Consider the following 22,009-nt stretch of genomic DNA (forward strand, 5'->3'; position numbering starts at 1 on the left):
TAGGTCTTCATCTATTCTTCCTCTGCCAGCCCCACCAATTCCTTCCAGCGATTGCTCATTATTGATTGGCTTCATTTATGACCACCACAAATCTATTCGCTTGCTTTAGCACCCAGCGTATGAATCTCACCTCTCAAAATGGTTCCTACCAGCTTCTGACAAAATTATACCAGAGTGAGACAAAGCAGTCAATACAGTAGTACAGGTGCTTTTATTTTTCTCCTGTGAATGTTTCCTGTGCATAAGTTTAAAACATTCAGAAAGCACAGACTGAATATCAATCTCCACATATTTTACATCACAATTCAATAACAATGTTTACAAGTTTTATATCTATGAAACACAGTGAACAAAATGGCATTAAGTTTTCTCCCCACAATCTTCCTTTGTAAACAAGTTCTTCCCGGAGGATAGTCAATGGAATTGATGCAGACCACGGTACGAAAGAGGAATGACCCTTTAAAAACTTTTTTTAAATAAGGACTATTTATAAATACACTCTGATTCTCTCAATATACATTTACAGACCTGATCAATTTAAAAGCGATACTTACATTTCTCTTTTAAAAGAAAATGTCAAAGAGATGGACCACTATGGGGATTATTCTCCTACGCGAGGGAGGAAGCAAGCAAGCAACAGGTTTACAGGAGAGAGTTAGGAGCATCACCATTCTTCAACCTTTTCTTCTTGGACATCAATATTATGGGAGGATGGTCAGGGTCGGAAGTCATCTACTTAAATTCGAGCAAGTTGCAGTCTATCTTGTAGTACACATAGGGGTAGTATTCCTGCTGACTGAGGTTCAAACCTGGAATATCCATAGTTGCCTATAAAAGACAAGTTTATTTTTTTTAACTCAATAACTAAGAGTTTAGCAGGAGAGTTAATGGCCACATATTTTCTTTACACACGTACAAGTACTATTGCTCAGACTCAGACAAAAACCACCTGAATTTTATCTTTTTGGTACATTTTAAAATTTCCTTCCCACTGGGGAAGGGTCATAGCTTTGTGACAGAATATATGCTTGACAAGCAAGATTTCAAGATTTTCTCCACTTCCACACAACACAAACATTTCACTTTAAAAAAAAGTGATAGCTGGGAAACTTCAGAATTTAATGAGACTCTCAACCAGTCCCACTAGCTCCACTGAGATTGATAAATGACACCATCTGCCTCTATCAACAGAGTCTCCATGGCACCAAGTGATGCTGAATGGGAGATGATTGTTCCAAATCTGCCCTTGTGGCTCTCAAGACATTGTGATTACAACATCAGGGTAAACTTATAAACTATCTAATCAGCACCAGCTCCCATGCTGGTAGATGTGGCTGAGCTAGATAGTGTCTCCTTGGTGTAAGAAAATTCTCAGTCAACGCAACTTCAACAATTTGAATTGTAGGTGGACGTTGTAAAAATGCGAGTTACTTACATCAATGATTGCTGCTGCGCTGCTGTCAAGGTGCTTGTACAAGTCATACAAAACCTCTCTCAATTTCTTCATTGTTTTCTTGTTGGGCTGAAGGAGCATAGCCTGGAAGTTCACTGGCAAACCATACCTAGAAGAGCAAAGTAATTTTAAGAGCTGTTGGGGATGTGCTTCAGTTCTGAGACTTCTGGAATGCAATTGTTGTCACCATTAGTGATACAGTGAGGTAGCCGGTTCAGCTCGATCAAATGTAAATGCTGCTCTCCCCATCATGGAGGTGGGGATATGGTGGTGGAATATGCATGTGCTTCAAAAGCATCCAATTATTATTTTTGTTACATGATGGTTTCATGGAGTATGACAATAAGCCTTAGATGAGCAATGACCCTGACAATGTAAAATTAGCTTGGGTGGAGGGGGAATACAGTAAGAGTATGGAGAGGGGCCAAAGTCACCACTCCTGCCAGTTATTCTGGAAATATACTATTACAAAGGGACAGCAAAATTCCCAAAGATGTTGAGCTCTGCCATTAATGAAACTCAAGAGTCTCTGCACTAGTTGTTGTTTGCTGTATTGTTTAGAAAAACTGTCAATAAAAATCAAACATTTAAAAAGTTTCTGAATAAGCACCTGTTCACTCTTTGTGTTCCAAGCCTAATTAACAGGCAGAAGGATAAGAGAAGAGGGAAAAACAGGTATCTGAAAGGGATAACTCTCTTATTTTGGAACACTTGTCTTATTCAAAGGTTTTGGAATCATCTTTGGACCATATTGGCTATGAGTCCTGGAAGACCTGCTCCTTGCCTTGCAGGCTTCTCCACCCGGCCTGGGATGGCAGGGGCTGAGGCTGCTGAACAGACTCTTGGGCTGGGGTGTTGCTTGGGGGTTTTTGTTGGGGAGGGTTGCTGTTGTTGTTTGGTATCTGTATTTCAGATCTTGTTGTGATTAATGTGGAAATTGTGCAGTTTGGTTGTGTATTTTTTAACTTTTTGTTTTGTTTATGAATACTTCTGATATTTTTTCATGTTGTAAGCCACCTTGAGCATGATTGGAACTGCGGAAAAGCAGCACACAAATAAAATTTATGTATGTATGTGATCATATTTCCTGCATTTGCTATCTCAGTTTAAGAATCAGCTGTCATAAAACTGTTACAGCATTTTACTGTGAATCTCCTTACTGTACTCCATTGCCTTTGGCTCTTGCAAGCAGCAGCAACCAATTTGATATATGTCATGTCCCTCTGCTGAAAGAAGGCACTTTGCTCCAGTGGAGGCTCCCATTAGTGAAAAGGCGAGGGAGTGGAATTTTCATCCCTTCTGCAGCCCATTGTGCTACTGTCTGCCTCCCCAAATATGTTCCAGGAATGCTGTTTAGAACATCAGACATCCAGAATAACAGCAGAAACAAAGTAGCACATCAGACTGCAGGAAAAGGGGGAGATTTGAAGACCACCTCTCTGCCTTGTGGATCATGGAAGTATCTGGAATATCACGAAAGTTTAATATTAAAATAATCTCACTGCTTGTCTGATTGCTTTAGTAAATTGGCCTTGTTCCTAGTTAATTCGTAAATAGTAATTTGATTCAGATAATCCTGGTGTCTGTGCAAGAGAGCGCAGCTACCAAGATTCACTAGACCAAACATGTGGAATGCTAGTGATTCTTGAAGGAATGGAGCAATAGCTCATCTATAAAGAAAAATACCTCAAAACTGATTCAACGAAGACTCTCAGCGCTTTCACATGAATCCACGCAATGAAAGCTTCACTGAAATTTACTTTTAGCCATCGTACTAGAGGCCCCTGTATTTAGAAAGGAAAAGCAAGAAGTCATTTTAAGCATCAGGAGACTTTGCACTCTATTCAGATATGTTTTGTGTATGGCAACGTTACTGCAGCTGCTCTGCAGAATGAACAGGCCAAAGCATGCCAAGAGGAGATAATGGAAACATCATTTGGCAGGGGAAACTGAGATTCTGAACATCAGCATCTTGTCATTTTAAGCATTTATTTCCTGCCTTTCTATATGAAGACAGAGGAAGATTACCTAAAACTATAAACTATCAGCAATAATATAAAAACAGCGGAAACAAAAATACATACAGCAATTACATAAAAGACCAAGTCAAGCGTTCACCTAGTCACAGATTAAAATGATGGGGGGGGGGGGACCGTCTTCACCTGGCATCAAAAATACATAGGACCAGCGTTTTTTTCTGGGGGGACATGGGGGTACAAATACCCCTAAACATTTTGTGAATTGAAGTTTGGCCTCACTGAGAGGCAGTATTTCAATATGAGTAGGAAAATGAGAGTAGCCCTAAACATTTTTTTAAAAGAAAAAAAGCACTGCATAGGTAAAGGGACCCCTGACCGTTATGTCCAGTCGTGGATGACTCTGGGGTTGCGGCGCTCATCTCGCTTTATTGGCTGAGGGAGCTGGCATACAGCTTCCGGGTCATGTGGTCAGCATGACTAAGCTGCTTCTGGCGAACCAGAGCAGAGCACGGAAACGCCGTTTACCTTCCCGCCAGAGCTGTACCTATTTATCTACTTGCACTTTGATGTGCTTTCGAACTGCTAGGTTGGCAGGAGCTGGGACCGAGCAATGGGAGCTCACCCCATTGCGGGGATTCGAACCGCCAACCTTCTGATTGGCAAGCCCTAGGCTCAGCGGTTTAGACCACAGCGCCACCCGCATCCCTTTTACTGCATAGGACAGTATCCAAGGCTGCAGTTGCATTGGCACAATGCATTTCCATGGACTCAGTGGTGCTTCCTCTCCTGTCCTCATCAGCACTCCCCTCTCAAAACTAGCTCTGGAGGGTTGGGAGAACCTCTGGGGCAGATCTGGGGAGCTTCCAATGATGATCTTACTGGATAGGCAGGTTCATATGGAGGGAAGCAGCTTTTAAAAAGTCATGAAGTTATTCAGGAAAATGTAAACAGAAAGAAAAAGGAACAAGCTTATCTACTGGCATGGATCTTTGTCTTTCAGAAATTACATAGGGCACCTCCAGCAGGAGATGTATGTAATGCATTCAGAACCACAGAAATGGTAGCAATCCTCAATACACTGGGCACTGCACAGAAACATCTGAGAACTTACATGTAGGAAGGGACCCAGACAACAAATTCTCCTTCTGTGGAGGTAATGGGCACTGGGTGGGAGCTGAGTTGTCTCACAGCCTTTGCGGATGGTTCTAGGGCCCTGACATATCCCAATGCCATCTAGAAAACTAAATAACCAAACAGTGGAAAGCGTAGCCCAAACTGTAACCTACAATTACTATAACAGCTTTCATACTGTCAAAGGCTGCTTTGCTTGCTCTGCATTTACTGCAACGTTTCTTATATATCAATGAATTAGTCTCAATAGTCCCTAAAGGCAGATGTAGGGAAGGAAAAACTATGGGGGGGGGGTGTTTGAAGAATTATCTTCAAATGTATTTAACACACATTGAACTTACAAACTGTTTCTTCTTATCAGTAGACAGCCTGTTCATTTCTTCCTTGTCTGCCTTCATCTCTTCTTCGTTATACTGAAAGTCGCGGACCATAAACCTGCATCGGGAGACCAGCAGACCATTTTAGGTTGCTTTACAATGGCTGTTCGGCAGAAAAACAACCTGGGAGGACCACTTACTTGTTTTCCCTGGCTTTGTGCCTGAACTCATCCACGGCCTTCCTGAACAAGGTGACATTACAGAGATAACTATCCTGGTCCTCCGAAAGAACACTGCAAAGAATGAAAGACACCAGGGAGCAGAGGTCAAAAAATAAAGGAACAGACATACTGCAATAAAAACTGTAACCTGTAACACAAGACCAGCAAAAGCAGCTTATGTGCTGCTGCTACTCAGTTGTACTGTTTCTGATTACAGTGCTAGGCTTACAGATGGTGTACCTCTATTAGAGGAGTAATTGCAGCTCACCTTTGCCATGCTTCACAGGAGAAGTGCTCGAGTCGCATTTCACATTCAAAGCGTTGTCCTTTCTGAGCAAAGCGAGCTGCATTAAACCCGCTGAGTGCAATTTAAGTGTTCTCTCAGAAAATGACCTCAAATTTGCAACACTACTTAACAGCTTTCAGTAGCTTTCCCAATCTTGCCTGCTTAGTAAAGCGAATGGAGCATTAGAACTGAAGAACAGATACTGCTTCAGAGGAGGGGCCAGAATGAGAGTTGTACCCGCCCTTGCCCCATAAAACAAATTCTGTGCAAACCAAAGGTTCCTCTAATGCAGTTGGCCCAGTAGAAGATTACTGGACTTTCAACCTTCAAGTCCAAATGAGACCATGACAAAAATATGCTTTTTTGAACATCACCTCTCCTAACAATTGTACCATGTGGTTGGGCTGTGGCCAACAGTACAGCTGGCTGCACACATTACTGGGCGTCACTGGAACCAGACTCAGGGAAAGGTGGCACTTGTATTCATTGTTCAGGAATGCAGTTTCTGGGGAAACGGACCTGATTCAAAGACTCAAATCACAAGGTGTTGAAAGAATTCTAAAAGAGAACTTTTTTTGGGGGGGGGTGGTGTTATAGTACTGGGCAAACCAAGTCTCCAAAAGCTGTTTCTCCTTTTTTGGGAGTACATCAGCCTATTTTCAACTGTGTTCCTAAGTAAGTGAAATCAAACTTACTTGCTGGATCGTGGCACTATCATATCCGTTAAAGTTTCATACTGCTTCATCCAGTCATTATAATTTATCCTAAAGATGGAAAAGTTAAGCATTAGTTGTCTTAACCAAAACCCCTGGGGAAGGGAGCACAAAGTTCTTTTTGCCACTGTCAGTACCACAAGTGTTTTCAGGATACACTGGGTGTACACACAGGATACACCCAGGATCCAAGGAGCTGTCTGATGTGTCCTCCAGGTTTCTCCATGAATACACAGAAGGGCTGCCTAGTTTCCTTTCCATCTACAGAAGAACTTTGCACTGCATCAGATGTTGCTCTGTCAGGTGCTAAGTCAGGAAATAGTTTTATAGCACTATTGTATGTATCTTTACTCAATTTACTCTGAACTCCAGGGATTCATTCCCAGTGGTGCGTACAGCTTAAGACTTAGACAGAGTTAAGTTATCCAGTACAGCTTGAAGATCATACTGTTGACCCAGGACTTGCAAGGAAGTTGTTGTAATGAACAATACCTATTGCAAACTCTTGTTTTTATTGCATGGGAAAAAGCACTCCTGGTTTTCACAGGGTAGAACACTGCATTAGAGCAGAGATCAAACTTTTAATACTTGATGTTTTTATTATGCTGCAAGCCACTCAGAGTGGCTGGGGAAACCCAGCCAGATGAATGGGATATAATAACAATAACAACAACAGTAAAAACAACAACAACAACTCAAAGTGCATATTTTTCATTGCATTTTTATGGACACTTACTTTAAAAGCAAATATGCATAGGTTTGCACTGCAAGCCCCATTCAACACCCAGAATAAAACAGGCATGGGGTAAAATTAAATATAGAAATATAAAACTAAGTTTTTGTTGTGTATATAATTTTAGATGTACCAAATGTTCTACATAATTAAGCAAGAAGCTAAACTCAACACCTTATTCTTTAGTTTCAACTCTTTATTGGCCTAAAAATGTCTTCTTTTCCCAAGACAATACCTTTTTATCAAATATTCCCAGTTTTAATTTTTTTTAAGCTAGTAAATTTCCATGAGCTATCAGCATCCTTCGACCAACTCAAGTACATCCTCAACACAATTTACTTTGACTAAAATATTATTACAAAGAATAGCCTCGTTTGCCTGGCCTGCTAATACTTTACTAAGATTGCAGGCTAATATAGAGAGAGTTAGGGCAGGGAAGATAAATGCAGTGATAAGAAGCAAAATGTTGACTGACTTGAGTAAATCCAATTTACAAGCTAAACACTTCAATAAGGTAAAGGGACCACTGACCATTAGGTCCAGTCGTGACTGACTCTGGGGTTGCGGCGCTCATCTCGCTTTATTGGCTGAGGGAGCCGGCGTACAGCTTCCGGGTCATGCGGCCAGCATGACTAAGCCACTTCTTGCGAACCAGAGCAGCGCATGGAAATGCCATTTACCTTCCCGCTGGAGTGGTACCTATTTATCTACTTGCACTTTGATGTGCTTTCGAACTGCTAGGCTGGCAGGAGAAACACTTCAATAGGTTACAGCAAATCAATGAGAATTTCTGAAACCTGGAGGGCAGTTTTCACAGCTTAGATAGATTTCTCTCGACTGACTTCATAAATGAACAGATTTTGCAGTGCTTGTGGAAGGGCTTCAACTTACAATGGAAACACTGAATGCTTTTGCTGATGTTGAGACAATGTAAAGACAATGCCCATTCCCCTGCCCCTTAGAAGTGGATTGCATATTTCCACATGTTCCTTTAATTATTCCATGGTAACATAGCAGTTTCAGCAAACAAATCATGCTGTGAAATATCCCTTCCTCTTATTACATTCTGTATGCTTGTCTTTACATTTCAGCAAGGATTCTTTTTGAGACCAGGAGACAGACTTACTTTGGTACAACCACTAACAACGTAATCAAATATTCAGAATCAAGTACAAAGTCATCTTTCTTTACAATTTCAGCCAGACTTCTGGTTAGCAAACTTCCCCTGTTAAAGAACAAGAAGATCAAGAAATGAGTGTATAATTCTTATATTTAATCTGATCTGAATAATAAGACTTTTGGCAGCGAATAGGTACAATTTTTATAGTGCTCCTGATGTGATATAATCAATTAGACATGCCCCAAAACCAATCAATTATTTTCCTGACAAATAGCCAAAATCTCAATCCAAGTGAGTGGCTAACTTAAGCTTGGTAAAGTATGAAATCCCAAGTTTTCAGATAAACTTGCATGATATGCAGAACCCACCACTTAAATATTCTATTATAGCTGTGATGTGATAATGTTATCTGAAAACAAAGATCAGGTGCTGTGATACTAAAGACTGACAAATCGAGCTATATGGCTGGTTGTTGTACAATTCTCTGTATGACTTCAACATGATGGCAAATATGTTTCTTCCCTCTTTTTTTCAGGTTTTTTTCTTAGCTTGTTTCAAATGTGGCTTTAACTCCACCATTATCTTGTACAGTAAGTTCAAACCCAGAGGTAGGGCAGCCTGCTAATTTAGGCCCTTGCCTGAGAAATGTATGAATTCAGAAATCAAAAGTCATATTGAACATATCAAATCCATCAGCCTGCTTTCAGATTGCCTTACAGAAGAAGACAACTCACGCATTCTTCCTTTCCAAGTTCTGAAGGTTGCCTTTCAGGTTGTTGTATGCAGACGCCCTTGCCTTTAGGTCATTATCAATCTGAGTCACTCCCTTTAAAGGACAAAATTCAGAAGCAAAACTATATCAGTGTTTTCTAAGAAGCATTTAAATACTGCATTAGACTTTCCTATAAAAATGACAATTATGTGCCAATGAATATCAGGCTAGGAAAATGAGACAACATTCACTGGCCAGCATTCCAGCTGTTACCCTCCAGATGTTTTCAGCTAGAGTTTCCATAAGCCCTTGGAGGACACCAGGATGAAGGAGGCCACAGATTATCACTTACACAGTTTCTTAAAGAAGTATACTATATTAGTAAACTGAGTTCAAAAAATCTGTAATTGCCTTAGAAAGGATTACGACTTGGAATCCCCTTTTTATGAACTTTTTTAAAACACAGAAAATTATTCTCAGAAGTAATGAAATAGCATTATTTTGTAGCATATATGACCCATTTAAATGGAACTTACACTTTGCTAGAACAGTCACTGAAGTTGCTAATGATGTGGGGTGGGATCCAGAAACATACTTGAGACTTACCCCAGGGCCTCCACACACCCAGTGGAATTCAAATTCCTTTCCCTTTGCACATTTAACCTCCATACACTATCAAATGGCTCTTGAAATTCCTCTCTGTTTTAAGTGCACCTTAAGATGTACTGTTGTCCTGGACTCCCAGAATTTTTTTTCTGGCAGCCTGTGGATCTTAACCATAGAGTTTTCCATCAAAGATTATTTTTTTTAATTTATTTTTAATTTATTTTTTTAATTCTAACTAGGTCTGGTCTTGGATCCTTTCTGGAAAACCCATGTGGATTTTCAGCTTTGAAACAACTTTTTCCCCTAAGTTGTTGCAACAGAATAGTTCCAAAATCACAGGGCTATATCCAATGCTCATTCTACTCAGAGTAGTCCCAGTTAAAATAATAGCCATGGCTAACTCCAGTCTTAATTTTAATGGTCCTGTTGTTGTTGCTTAGTCGTTTAGTTGTGTCCGACTCTTCGTGACCCCATGGACCAGAGCACGCCAGGCACTCCTGTCTTCTTAATGGTCCTACTCTCTGTAAAATAGGGGGATACCACCCACTGTGGCCCATTTAGCACATCACAGCAAACAATTAATGGTTTACTGTGAACTTGGGTGGCAGTTCCTGCTTCAACCTTAACACAGAAGGGCTACAGAAGCTTGTTCAAGGAAGTATGCCTGATTTGAACATCTAGCAGATAAAAGTGGTATTTAGGGGCATCTACTGAAAGATCTGGTAGTTAATGAATTGCTGCTCAAGTAAACAGCGCTCATGGTGAAAGGGAAAGGCATCACCCAAGAGTTTTCTGAAGGACTGGAAACAAAACTGGCAGGGAGGGACTATTTACTTCCTTTTACAATACAGAATAGTTATTGTTCCCATACTTATGTGAAGCTATGAAATATTTGGGGAATTACTGCAGGGAATTGCCAAGAGGCCAACTAGAAGTAAAGCAGTGATTTGGCTGTGGTGACCACCCAGGGAAGGCTACAAGTGCACGCCTCACTATCCACAAATGGCACTTTAGTTGGCTTTATCTTCCCTTTCCTCTTTAGCACAATGGCACCATTCATCACTGGTGATGATTTATTTAGACAGTTAATCTACCAGCTATTTCACTAAGCAAGATGAATCTCTTCCTAGAGAGCAGTCGCCAGCCGCCCTGCAGCTGGAAAAAGAGCTTCCCTTCTTTGAGCTATTCCCTAATTAGAAGCTATTCCCATCCATTCCCAAATCTCTATAGGAGAAACAAGCAGGGCAGTGGGGATGGGAAGAAAAAGAAAAGGCTTGGGTTTTTGTCAAGGGCAAATGCCGTATAGAGGAGTCTTAGTCACAATTAGTGCGGTTAGGAAACAGGATTGCTACATCCTGCCAGTTTGGAGAGAAGGTTTAAGTTGTGGGAGAGAACAAGCCTTTGAATTAGGACTGTGGTGCAAGGCTGCACAGACAGACAAGAAAATTAGATCAATAAGCTTTTGGACAAGATAATCCACACTTGCCAGTGTAGGACTGAGCCTTCATAAATGGGCAAACTATAAACGAATACAGATTTATGGTGTTGTAGGTTTGCACTGAACAAGACAAATATGGCAAATCTGGATCTATACTTGATAATCTGCTAACATTGATAAGTCTTTACTTGGACTTTGTCATTTTAACCATGTGCAACTGTCCTCATTCTACGTGCCTATTTTATAGCTTTGTTTCCATTCTGTATTCCTTCCTCTGAAATGTCTGATCAATACCAATTTTGTCACTTAAAGTATTCAGTATTGTAATATGCCCAACTGGGTTGCATATCTATATTTTATTAACCGTATTTATATTTCCAGAGTATGCAAGACCCTGATAAGAGGTTAGTCTACTACCTGAACTTTTCCAGATTCTCCCTTTTCTTAATGTTAATAGGAGGCAATTTTCCATTTCCTAATACGTCAGGTCAACGTTTTCATTGATCAGCCTGATTATAACACAAGTTTCATACCTCTTTGGATAGTATAATCCTACCTTGGCAATTATTTCTGAAATATTCTTCAGAGACTGCTTGATTGGATACTTTGCCATGTCCCACTGGAACCTTGTTATGTAGGTGACCAAATCAACTGTGAACACAAAGATTGAATATTGGTATTGGCAAACTAAGCACAAACTTGCTCCTGGCACAATTTATGGGCACAATTTAAAATTCAGGTTTAACCTCAAAAGCTCTGAACTTGGTCAAGGCTATCTGAAAGACCATCTTCTCCTCTATGTACCTACTCAGACCTCAAGTTCCTCTTCAGAGACCCAGCTCTGGCTGCCCCCACTGAATGAAGCGTGGTGAGTCACGGCTGGGAGAGTGGCATCTCAGTTATGGAACAGCCAGGCTTCATATTTCTTATCCTTATTGTACCAGGTGAAGACCTTTCTGCTCACTTTTAAATCATTTAAGTAATCTGGCCCATTTTTCAAAAATCTGTTTTTAACTTTAGGTGGGTGGAGTTCCGTTTGGTTTATTTATCTAGGGTTCCCATCTTTTAAAAATGGCTATGTTTACCTGGAATTTCAGTTGCTTTTTTACACAACTATTTTAAGCCAGCCAGAGAACTTTACGTTATGGGATGGCGCGCAACCTGCATGAATGAATAAATACACCTACCAAGCAATGCTCCTGGAGACTTTATATAGATGTTTGCCTTTTAAAACACAGGAAAGACTATATGTAGTATAAGAAAGTTTAGAAGCCATTGCAGCAAGGCCATGTTAAAAGGTATGCTGTTTGGGATGTTTCTTTTCATATATGAATTTTGTGCACATACATAATTAGAGTGGATCAGAAGCAATAAGAGGATGGAGCCCCTATTACCTTTAGTTGCTGAGAGGGGGGCATTTTGACAGGGCATTGTTGTGACAGTACTGCAGGAGCAGAAGTGGCCCCCACCAGACAATTTCTTTCGGCATAATTAAAGATACTAGATTGCTGTGATCCATTTATTCAGGTCACCTAATGATAACCTAGATTTACAGGTGGCAACCAACAATAAAAAGCTACTCTGGGACTGCTTAACACTTATTTTGGCCAGCCGTGATACACTAGTTTAGGGGCGATTAAACGCTTGTTAGAACAGGGTTGAGGAACCTGAAGCCTTCCAGAGATTGTTGGACGTCAGCCTCAACCATTGGCCAAGCTAGCTAGGACTTGCTGGGAGCTTAATTCCAACATCTGGAGAGCCACAGATTCTCCAACCCACTTTCAAAAGTTACTTTAGTAAACTCTGAAGGCATACTACACCCATCACATCATTTTTTTCACGTGTTCAGAAATGGCACCTCTATTCTTACAAAAGCATCTGTGGTGTCACTTTTTTAAAGGACTGCATGGGGGGGAAATGGATCAGCATTCCAACATTTCACACTATTCTTTGGGTATGAAAGTATTTTTCATTTCTTTTTGATACTATCGACTCAGGGTGATAGCCAACTAAGTTGCACTGAGATCAAACCCATTGAAAACAACAGACATAAGTACCGTATTTTCCCCTCTATAACACGCAGATTTTTTCTCCTAAAAAGGAAGGGGAAATGTCTGTGCGTGTTATTGAGCGAATGTGTGGTCCCTGGAGCCAAATGGCAAAAAAAATCAGGCAAAAATCAAATCGCGCGTCTCGTCTCGGAGAAGGGAAACCTGAAAAGAGGAAGCGGCTGCTTTCCTGCATTCTGCCTCAGGGTCTTACTGCCCACCCTCCTCTGTTTCCTTGCTGTGCTTGCTCAAACGGAACAAAGAGCAGGGAAAGCCCCTCCCCTCCAGGCAAGCAGAGAGGAAAGGAAAGGATCGTCCTTCATTCTAATTCCTCTCCGTGAAAACATGCAGGAGGGAGAGAGAGAGAGAGAGAGAGGGCGCGAGCTGGCTGGCTTGGGTGGGTAGGTGAGGGAAAACTTTTGCCTTCCTTTCCTCCCTCCCGTTATACCCCTCTCCTGCATTCTTAGCCAGCTGCTTCTCTGCACACCCCTCTCCTGCTCCTTGTCCATTCTGTGTTTTTCCTTCCCTCCCCACTTAAAATGTGGTTACAAAGCATGGATCCACATGGATCCTCAGGATCTTTGCATTGGGTCAGCCCAAATTCACCATCAGATCACATAGCATGTCCATGGCTACAGCCTGCCCCCCAAAAATCACACACCCACTGTTGCCTGGGGCTGCAATGGTGCAAAAACGTGGTTACAAAGCATGGATCCACAGGGATTCTCAGGATTTTTGCATTGGGTCACCCCAAATTCACCATCAGAGCACATAGCATGTCCATGGCTACAGCCTGCCCCCCAAAAATCACACACCCACTGTTGCCTGGGGCTGCAATGGTGCAAAAACGTGGTTAAAAAGCATGGATCTACATGGATCCTCAGGATCTTTGCATTGGGTCAGCCCAAATTCACCATCAGAGCACATAGGATGTCCATGGCTACAGCCTGCCCCCCCCCCCAAATCACGCACCCACTGTTGCCTGGGGCTGCAATGGTGCAAAAACGTGGTTACAAAGCATGGATCCACAGGGATTCTCAGGATTTTTGCATTGGGTCACCCCAAATTCATCATCAGATCACATGTCTGTGGCCACAGCATGAAGCACAAAAATGATACATCCACTGTTTCATTCAGAATGTTTTTTCCCTTGTTTTCCTCCTCTAAAAACGATGTGCGTGTTATGGTCAGGTGCGTGTTATAGAGCGAAAAATACGGTATCTTGCCCTTGTTCTCAGTTGGGGCTACTTTGAATGTGCCCATTATTGGATATCACACTCAAAGATTTAATGGACAAGATCAGTATCACCATAATTATTTGTATGTCTTTTTAATGCAATGAACATTTCTATCTATTTCAAGGATGTTCAAATTCGCATACATGAAAAGCTTGTGCTTAACGTAACTAAGGAGAAGACACTGATCACATAAAAATCTAGAATTATAAACAAGGTAGGGAAAGCAGAACTGCAGCTGAAGAGCAAGCTTCCTTTTAGATATTATACTTATAGGTTGGTTTCTAGGTTTTCTGCTTGCTTTGAATTCTTGCTATCACTTGTGTTGCAGAAAATGCTTCCCTATGACTCATATGCATCACTTCTGAATTTATGCTCAAACCATCAACTTCCGATGTCACCCTTCACAGAAAGCTAACATTTACCTCCATTGGCCAGAAGGTTTTCCTGAACTTTATCTTTACTGTCTTCCAGCACATCAGCCATATACTGTGCCACCTTCTTGACAACACTGAAGAGAAGAGAAAAATTAAGATAAAAGAAAGCAGATCCCATTCATCTTTCTGTCTGTGGACGAAACGTTTCAGCAACTTGGGGGCTGTATCAAATGAGACTCACAATTAGGTCACAATTCATTTCACAGAACTGTTTCAAACTGACAACAAATTGTCCCCCATGATACTCTCCAAAATGCTGCTCATGAAATTTGTTGTAGTATAAGATCTTTGCTCTTCGAAAGCTACAGGTCATTTAAGACTGGGCACTTTCTCTGATTTTTTGTCAGTTTTACTCAATTCAAATAATTTTTCATTGCGTTCTGTTAGGTCAATATCTAAAAATCTCTCCCATGTCAGGCAATAAAGTGCACTAGTTAACTCTAGTATCAGAGGCGGTATGTCTCTGAAGATTAGTTGCTGGAGATATTTTTTTTAAATTGAATTTATATACTGCCCTATACCTGGGGGTCTCAGGGTGGTTCACAAAATAGGAGGAGTGCTGTTGCACTCCTGCTTCTTTAGCTTACTGTTTTCACCTGTTTGGCTACCGTGAGAACAGAATACTGAACTGGATGGGCCTTTCATCTGATCCAGGGCTCTTATGTTCTTAGAGATCATTTTAGCAATGCAGACAGTCAAAGCACAATCACATGTTCCAAAACATGGCAAAACTGCAAGTAATTAAGACTAACGCATTGGGTTGGTTCACAGGTAGTATTCCCGAGCCTCCAGATGATCCTTGTTTTCACCTGTTTCCCCTCCCTAGCAAAGCAGGATTGGAATCCGTGGTTTGACGCTGGTTTCCATACCTAGTTTGGAGGGCAAACTCAAACCACTGCTTGCCAGTTTGGTTGCTGTGACTTGTTATGGTTGTCCAAACCAAGAAGTAGCTAATTAACCCAAAATATTGTTGAAGACTCAGAAATATGGCATAATAAACCATACTGTGCACATAACCTGATTGCTGGCAACTGAGAAAGTAAAGAAAATAAGACAGGGATAGCTTTATCATCACACAAACTCAGGACTGTGGTTTGTTTGGCAATAACAAGCAAGGATTGGAATGCCAAAAGCAAACTGTAACTTAAAGCTGGCTAGCTATCCTGGCTTGTTAGGAAAAAGCAAAGCATATCCCTGGGGTTGGTCACAATACTAAACGACCCCTTCTTTGTTTAGTTTCTCTGCTTACACCAGAGGAGGTACGTGGGAGCGATCAGGCTGCCTGCACAGTATGGTTTATTCCATAAAGGTTCTTCACTTTCCATTATTTGCTAACGCTGACAGTCATTAAGCTGGTTAACCTAAAAAACAGACGATTAGCAGACGATACATAGGCTTCTATATTGCAACAAAACGGAAGAAATGTGAGCATTGATATTAGGTGGATATTAAAAAGTAGTTACCTTTCCACAAATGTATCCAGTTTAGCCAGCTCATCAGACAAGCCAACTAACACATCAAGGGTACCAACCTATAAAGGAAAGAATGAGAATTATTTTAGATGGAACATATATAACAAGGTAACTGTAAGAAGGAACTATTAGACTAACAGTGCAATCCTATGCATTTTTAATAACAAAGAAGTCCCACATTAAATACAATGGGATTTATTTCCAAGTTTGCATGCATATGATTTCAGTCTAAAAATTGTCTTCCTTTTTTAAAACAACATTGCATTGAAATTTAAAGATAATCGTTTTATTTATCATCTGCCAGCAACTACAATGTTAGAGATTATCCATGCCAGTACTTTGGAACAGGAGTCCATGAATCTTAGGAGGGAATAGAAAATGGATTTCTAAGCTGGTCTGACCATTTGTTCTATATCACAAGTACATTCAGCATTAGCTTGTGATAGTGCATTCAGGGAGGCAACTTAAATAAAACATAATTTGGAATTTTTAAAAAGCCTAACAGCCCCCTTACTGTATAGTTCCAGTTCATGCTGTGGAAGATAGGAGCATGCACTCCACAAATTCACAAGTTAGGTAAGTGATTTACAATTGCTTCATTTAGTAGGCAAAGTAACATTAGCAGGCAAATATTCTTCGGCAATAGGAGTGTGCTGTGTCTGTACCATCATGTCTCATTTCCCCTAAACTTAAGGTGCAAACAGTTTGAATACAAAACCATGGGCTTTTGAATGGGTATACCTTTAAATCCGGAATGTTAAACTTTGCATTGGTAGAAAGGTTGTTATTTTTTATGGTTGCAGCACACAGCTTCTCCCATGTCTGCTGACATGTTTTTTCCCCAGGAGCAGAAATCAGCCAGAACTCTGTCATTTTTGCCACTTTATTGCGACGCTGATGATTTTGAAAGATAGAGGTGAAACACTGGGGAAGCAAAAGACAGGAAAAAAACATTTAAATAACAATAGAGAACAAGGTCCTTTCAGAATATATAACTTAATTTCTGTTCCACCTCTGGGCCACTGGTGTGGCACACTGTTCTATACAGTGGTACCTCGGGTTACATAAGCTTTAGGTTACATACGCTTCAGGTTACAGACTCCGCTAACCCAGAAATAGTGCTTCAGGTTAAGAACTTTGCTTCAGGGTGAGAACAGAAATCATGCTCCGGCAATGCAGCAGCAGCAGGAGGCCCCATTAGCTAAAGTGGTGTTTCAGGTTAAGAACAGTTTCAGGTTAAGAATGGACCTCTGGAACAAATTAAGTATTTAACCCGAGGTACCACTGTATTGCCCTCCCGGCATACGTTTTAACACTTACTTAAAAGCATTTCTGAACCACTGCATATTTTAAAAGTCTCTAAGCAGTGTGCCTTACATACAATAGTGAAACAATATCCATTAAAACAAAAACACAGCCTAAAATCAATAAAACTGCATGAAAACAAAAAGCATTTAAAACCGATTCAATGCATTAATACACATAAACCATGGCCTAACCTAGTCAGGGAAAGCCTGTGAAAAAGATCTCTTTATTACATGTAGAATTATGTAGACTTCTATTTTGAGATTAGAATTTTTGTGATGCTGAATGGTCAATTGTTTTGTAGCAAATTCCCCCCCTTCTTTACTAATATTAAGTGGTTTGTATAGGAAGCCCTGTACAAAATATTTCGCTTGTGCAATGGGGCTCCTCCTGCCCATAATCCAGAACGAGGCAGTGGGGAGGGGATTGTTCCATCTGGCAAGCTGATATGCTTGTGCACATGGAATGTTAAACATCAATCAATCATTTTATTTGTATGCCACCTTTCCAAAGTTAAAACCATGCTCAAGGCAGCTTACAACATATCAGACAATAAACATCAAAAAGTACACAAAACTGAACATTTTCCACATAAGAACCAAAATAAAAATACAAAAAATAACATTAACAATAGCAACAACACACACCCCGCACAAAAAACCCACCTTCCCAAACAATACCCCGGTCCAACATAGTGCCATGTTGCCACTCCTACCATAAACAGGCAAGAGGGTTCTGAGACTGCTCTGCCCAGCTACGAGAAATCTTTAATCTGTATAATCTGAGGGCAGGGTAATTGGTTCCACAGTTAATATTGCTGTGTGTTGTATGGCGATTGTGAGCATGAAGACACTGTACACTATATGATGTTTAGATTTTCTTTTTTACAAAATATATTTTCTATTGTTTCAGTTCGTATAGGTAATATAACCATTTTAAAAAGGAAATACTGTTAGTATATTTACCGTATTTTTCGCCCTACAGGACGCACTTCTTCCCCTCCAAAAATGAAGGGGAAATGTGTGTGTGTCCTATGGGGCGAATGCAGGCTTTCGCTGAAGCTTGGAGAGCGAGAGGGGTCGGTGTGCACCGACCCCTCTTGCTCTCCAGGCTTCAAGAGAGCCCCAGCGCCAGCCCCACAAGGTCGGGGGACAGCGGGGAGGCGGAATGCCGCCATCCCGCTGTCCCCAGACCTGGTCTGAAGGCGGGGGGCGGGGAGAAGAGCGCTTCTCCCCGCTGCCGGCCCCACAAGCGCCTGGGGGGAAAAATAAATTTTTTTCCTTTATTTCCCCCCAAAAAAACTTGGTGCGTCCTATGGGGCGAAAAATACGGTATACTGGGAAGAATACAGTTTATGACGGTCACTCATCCCCCTCTCTTCAGTTTTGTTTCTTGATGAACCCCTAGCTATGGAAGTTTCTTTACTTTCCCCTCTATAATAACTTGCATTTAAGCGGCACTTCCAAAAATGCGATATTTCGCAGGACACCTATCTTGCTAGGCAACAGAACCTTGCATCAACACAAAGCACAATAAACTCAACTGTAACCTTCCTAACACCTGTTCACATAGTTTTGAATAGTAGCAAGCCATGTAACTTCTGATGTTGTTGTAGAAGCCCAGCAGAACAAACTTACGCAACCTGCCTGATATTCATATGACTAATACACTTGAAAGGGACGCGGGTGGCGCTGTGGGTAAAACCTCAGCGCCTAGGACTTGCCAATCGCATGGTCGGCGGTTCGAATCCCCACGGCGGGGTGCGCTCCTGTCGTTCGGTCCCAGCGCCTGCCAACCTAGCAGTTCGAAAGCACCCTCGGGTGCAAGTAGATAAATAGGGACCACTTACCAGTGGGAAGGTAAACGGGTTTCCATGTGCTGCACTGGCTCGCCAGACGCAGCTTGTCACGCTGGCGTGACCCGGAAGTGTCTGCGGACAGCTCTGGCTCCTGGCCTACAGAGTGAGATGAGTGCACAACCCTAGAGTCTGTCAAGCCTGGCCCGTACGGGCAGGGGTACCTTTACCTTTTAATACACTTGAAAACATAGGACTTAACTTCCTATCAGCTCCTATAACAAAATGAGTGTATGAGACTGTGGAATATTTTAGGCTACTACTTGCTATATTGCTGAATTGCGAAGCTGAAGTGCCACACTTTGCTTTTAGGGCTAATTAGGCTTCATGAAAACTATTAGCACATTGTATAACACTTCCACAACTGCTTAAACAACAACAATAGTAAAGTTCTTCTCAAACAGTTTAATAAAATGCTGAAAATGTGAACTGAAAATGTGCACCCAAATCAAAATCCCTTTTGTTATTCCTCACAGGACTGAAACTACATCTCTTAAGAAGTATAATTGATTCATGTCTAGCCAAAATAGAGCACACAAAATTATGGCTGTTTTTTCTTGGATGAACTCTCAGGGTAACTTCAAGTGCATTCTCTGCAAAGATGTGTCATTGACAATTCATTGGATGGAGGGTTTTTTTTGGGGGGGAGGGGACGAAAACACTTCAATTGTTCTTAGAGTTTGCACAATGAACTCTATTCAGAATAAGGAAGTACTGAGATTGATTTCAGACATTACTTATACAGTTGGCACAGGAGAATGAAAAAAGGAAGAGACGAAAATTCACATACCATAGCCTAGAACTTTTAAATAGGGAACTTGTGTTAAAGGTGTCAATTTCAATTGTCAACTTGCACTCTCCTGTGCTGATTAACGTAGGTCTCCTAGCACCAGAGCTGTGTGAAAAAGGGTCTCTGGATCTTCTAGTCACTTCTCCCCACTCACAATCCTTGAACATAGGGGAAAGTATAGTCTATGTATCCATTATGACTAAACCTTTTTCCATTGCTCTTTACAGAAAATACTATTTACCAATTCAATAACATATTAGATCTCCCTATCTCCATTTCCTTAGTCCTAGCAAAAGCAGCCTTGCATTTAAATAAACCAGAATAAGATATCCACACATTTAAAAATGCAAGTGGATTAGAACTAAATAGAAATAGGAATGAGTAATCTACGTATAAGAATTGGTATTTTTGAAATGAAGAGAAAAGTAAAAAAATTTTTAAAGAGTGCTTATCTTTAGAGGAATCGCTAGTATTAAGGACTACCATAAAAGCAGCAGTAGTATGTTAAACTGAATAAACCCATTAATTCAGCATTCTTCCATTTGCTTACACTAAGCTTACAAGGTGGTTCAGCTATGTCTTTTCTTTATTGAGCATTTGTTTACAGGATAGTTACATGACAAGGAGAATTCATCCTAATTCACTTATGGGGTGCTTGTCTTCCTGTTAATCAGTCGTTTATCTCACTTTTCAGTGCATTTCCCTAACCACGGAAAATGGATTTCTTGTGCTAGAATGACATAGCACTTTAACCATGCAAAACTAAGTTCCTGGTATGTGCCTGAATCCATCCCTCCAAACAGTGACAGCCTAGAGGCAGTGGAACCCTATATTTGGCTAAGCACTAGATAAATCTAAGGGTTAAGTTCTGATAAACCAACTCAAATTAATCTACCTATACTGAAATTTTTAAGACAAACTGTGTTGCAGAACAATGCTGAAGGGAACTTACAGAAAGCAGTTCTTTTTAAAGGAGAGAGCAATCTGTTTAAGGAACAATATAAAAATATTTCAAACCAAAGACTCCCAGCCCAGGGGTGAGGAGTCTGTGGCCCTCCAGATGTTGTTAGAGTCCCCAGCCAGCATGACCAATAAGTGTCATGGGAGTTGGGCTGCAACAACATCTGCAGGGCCCACCCTTGATCTAGACTCCAGAGGACATCTTTTCACATTGCTGTCACAAGACTCAACAACAGACAGCCTGCCAGCAAAGTATTTTTTTATATAGGGTTAGGGTTAGGGTTTTTATTCTGATTTATTCTGGGTGACAGGAGTTGAAGGAACAAAGTCGTAAAATTAACACACAAATCAGCAAGATGAGTTTGGTATGTTAGCATGATTTAAAGAATTGGAAGGGGGGTGGGAGAATCAGTACACTTAACTAAACTGCAATGTGACTGGATATCCAGCTCTTTGAAGAGACCCTCCACACGGAAAAAATAAGCACACGTTTGTTTGTGAAGGGCTCGTCCTCTGCTTCTGCCTTTCTCCTGTCAACGTGCGAGGAGCAGGATTTCGCTTGTTACTACCCCCACATGCGAAAGCTTAGGTCGGCAGCTTGGCCGTGGCGCCAGCTTTTACACGCACTGCACGATCTGAGGAAGTGGGATCTAGCCCGCAAATGACCGCCGTGCCCCATTGACGCCGCTAGTCCTTAATAATAATCATGATAATAATGATAATAATAACAACAATTTATTAAGAGACCACCAATGGGAAGACCTGAGTGGGGCGCGGGGGAAGCAAGCTTGAGAGCACCCATTAAAAAACCCAGCGGTCCCCAGGAGAGAAATCCGCCCTCCGGCCCCCCTCTCGGTAAGGAGAGCCAGAGGTCAGGGCGAAGGGAAGCGGGGAAGCTGCCTCCTTTCCGGACGAGGCACCAGGGGCCTAGTGGCCCAGCCTGCCCGAAGGGGCTGCCGCCGGGGCCTCTCACTCACCGGCGTCTGCGGAGCGGGGCGCGAGCGGAGCGGCGGAGCTCAGGCGCGGGGGGAACCGGCGGACGCCGAAAGGGGCCCTTCCCGTCACTCCATGGCCTTCGCGGGAGCAGCGGCGCCTGTCAGCACCATCACGTGACGACCGGCGGGGAACGGATCAGCTGACCAGCCGCTTCCCGTTTGGGAGCCCAAAGCCAGCCGCAGCTACCCCGGATGGAGAGGGG

At 41.7% G+C, this 22,009-nt stretch overlaps 1 protein-coding gene across 1 annotated transcript; it reads right to left on the reverse strand.

Annotated features, from left to right (window-relative positions):
* Positions 1-192: 192 nt before the first annotated feature.
* Positions 193-21,955, reverse strand: ATP6V1C1 (ATPase H+ transporting V1 subunit C1). The gene is made up of 13 exons (XM_028736341.2): positions 21,789-21,955; positions 16,643-16,825; positions 15,893-15,960; positions 14,418-14,503; positions 11,266-11,360; positions 8,688-8,779; positions 7,960-8,058; positions 6,083-6,151; positions 5,081-5,173; positions 4,905-4,998; positions 3,140-3,237; positions 1,436-1,562; positions 193-828 (listed from the first exon to the last, which is right to left on the reverse strand). Exons 2-13 carry the CDS (start codon positions 16,772-16,774, stop codon positions 733-735), a joined length of 1,149 nt encoding a protein of 382 aa, XP_028592174.1. The 5' UTR covers positions 16,775-16,825; positions 21,789-21,955; the 3' UTR covers positions 193-732.
* Between the last annotated feature and the right edge of the window lie 54 nt (positions 21,956-22,009).

Source organism: Podarcis muralis, chromosome 8 (genome assembly GCF_964188315.1).
Source record: "Podarcis muralis chromosome 8, rPodMur119.hap1.1, whole genome shotgun sequence".
NCBI lineage: Eukaryota > Metazoa > Chordata > Lepidosauria > Squamata > Lacertidae > Podarcis > Podarcis muralis.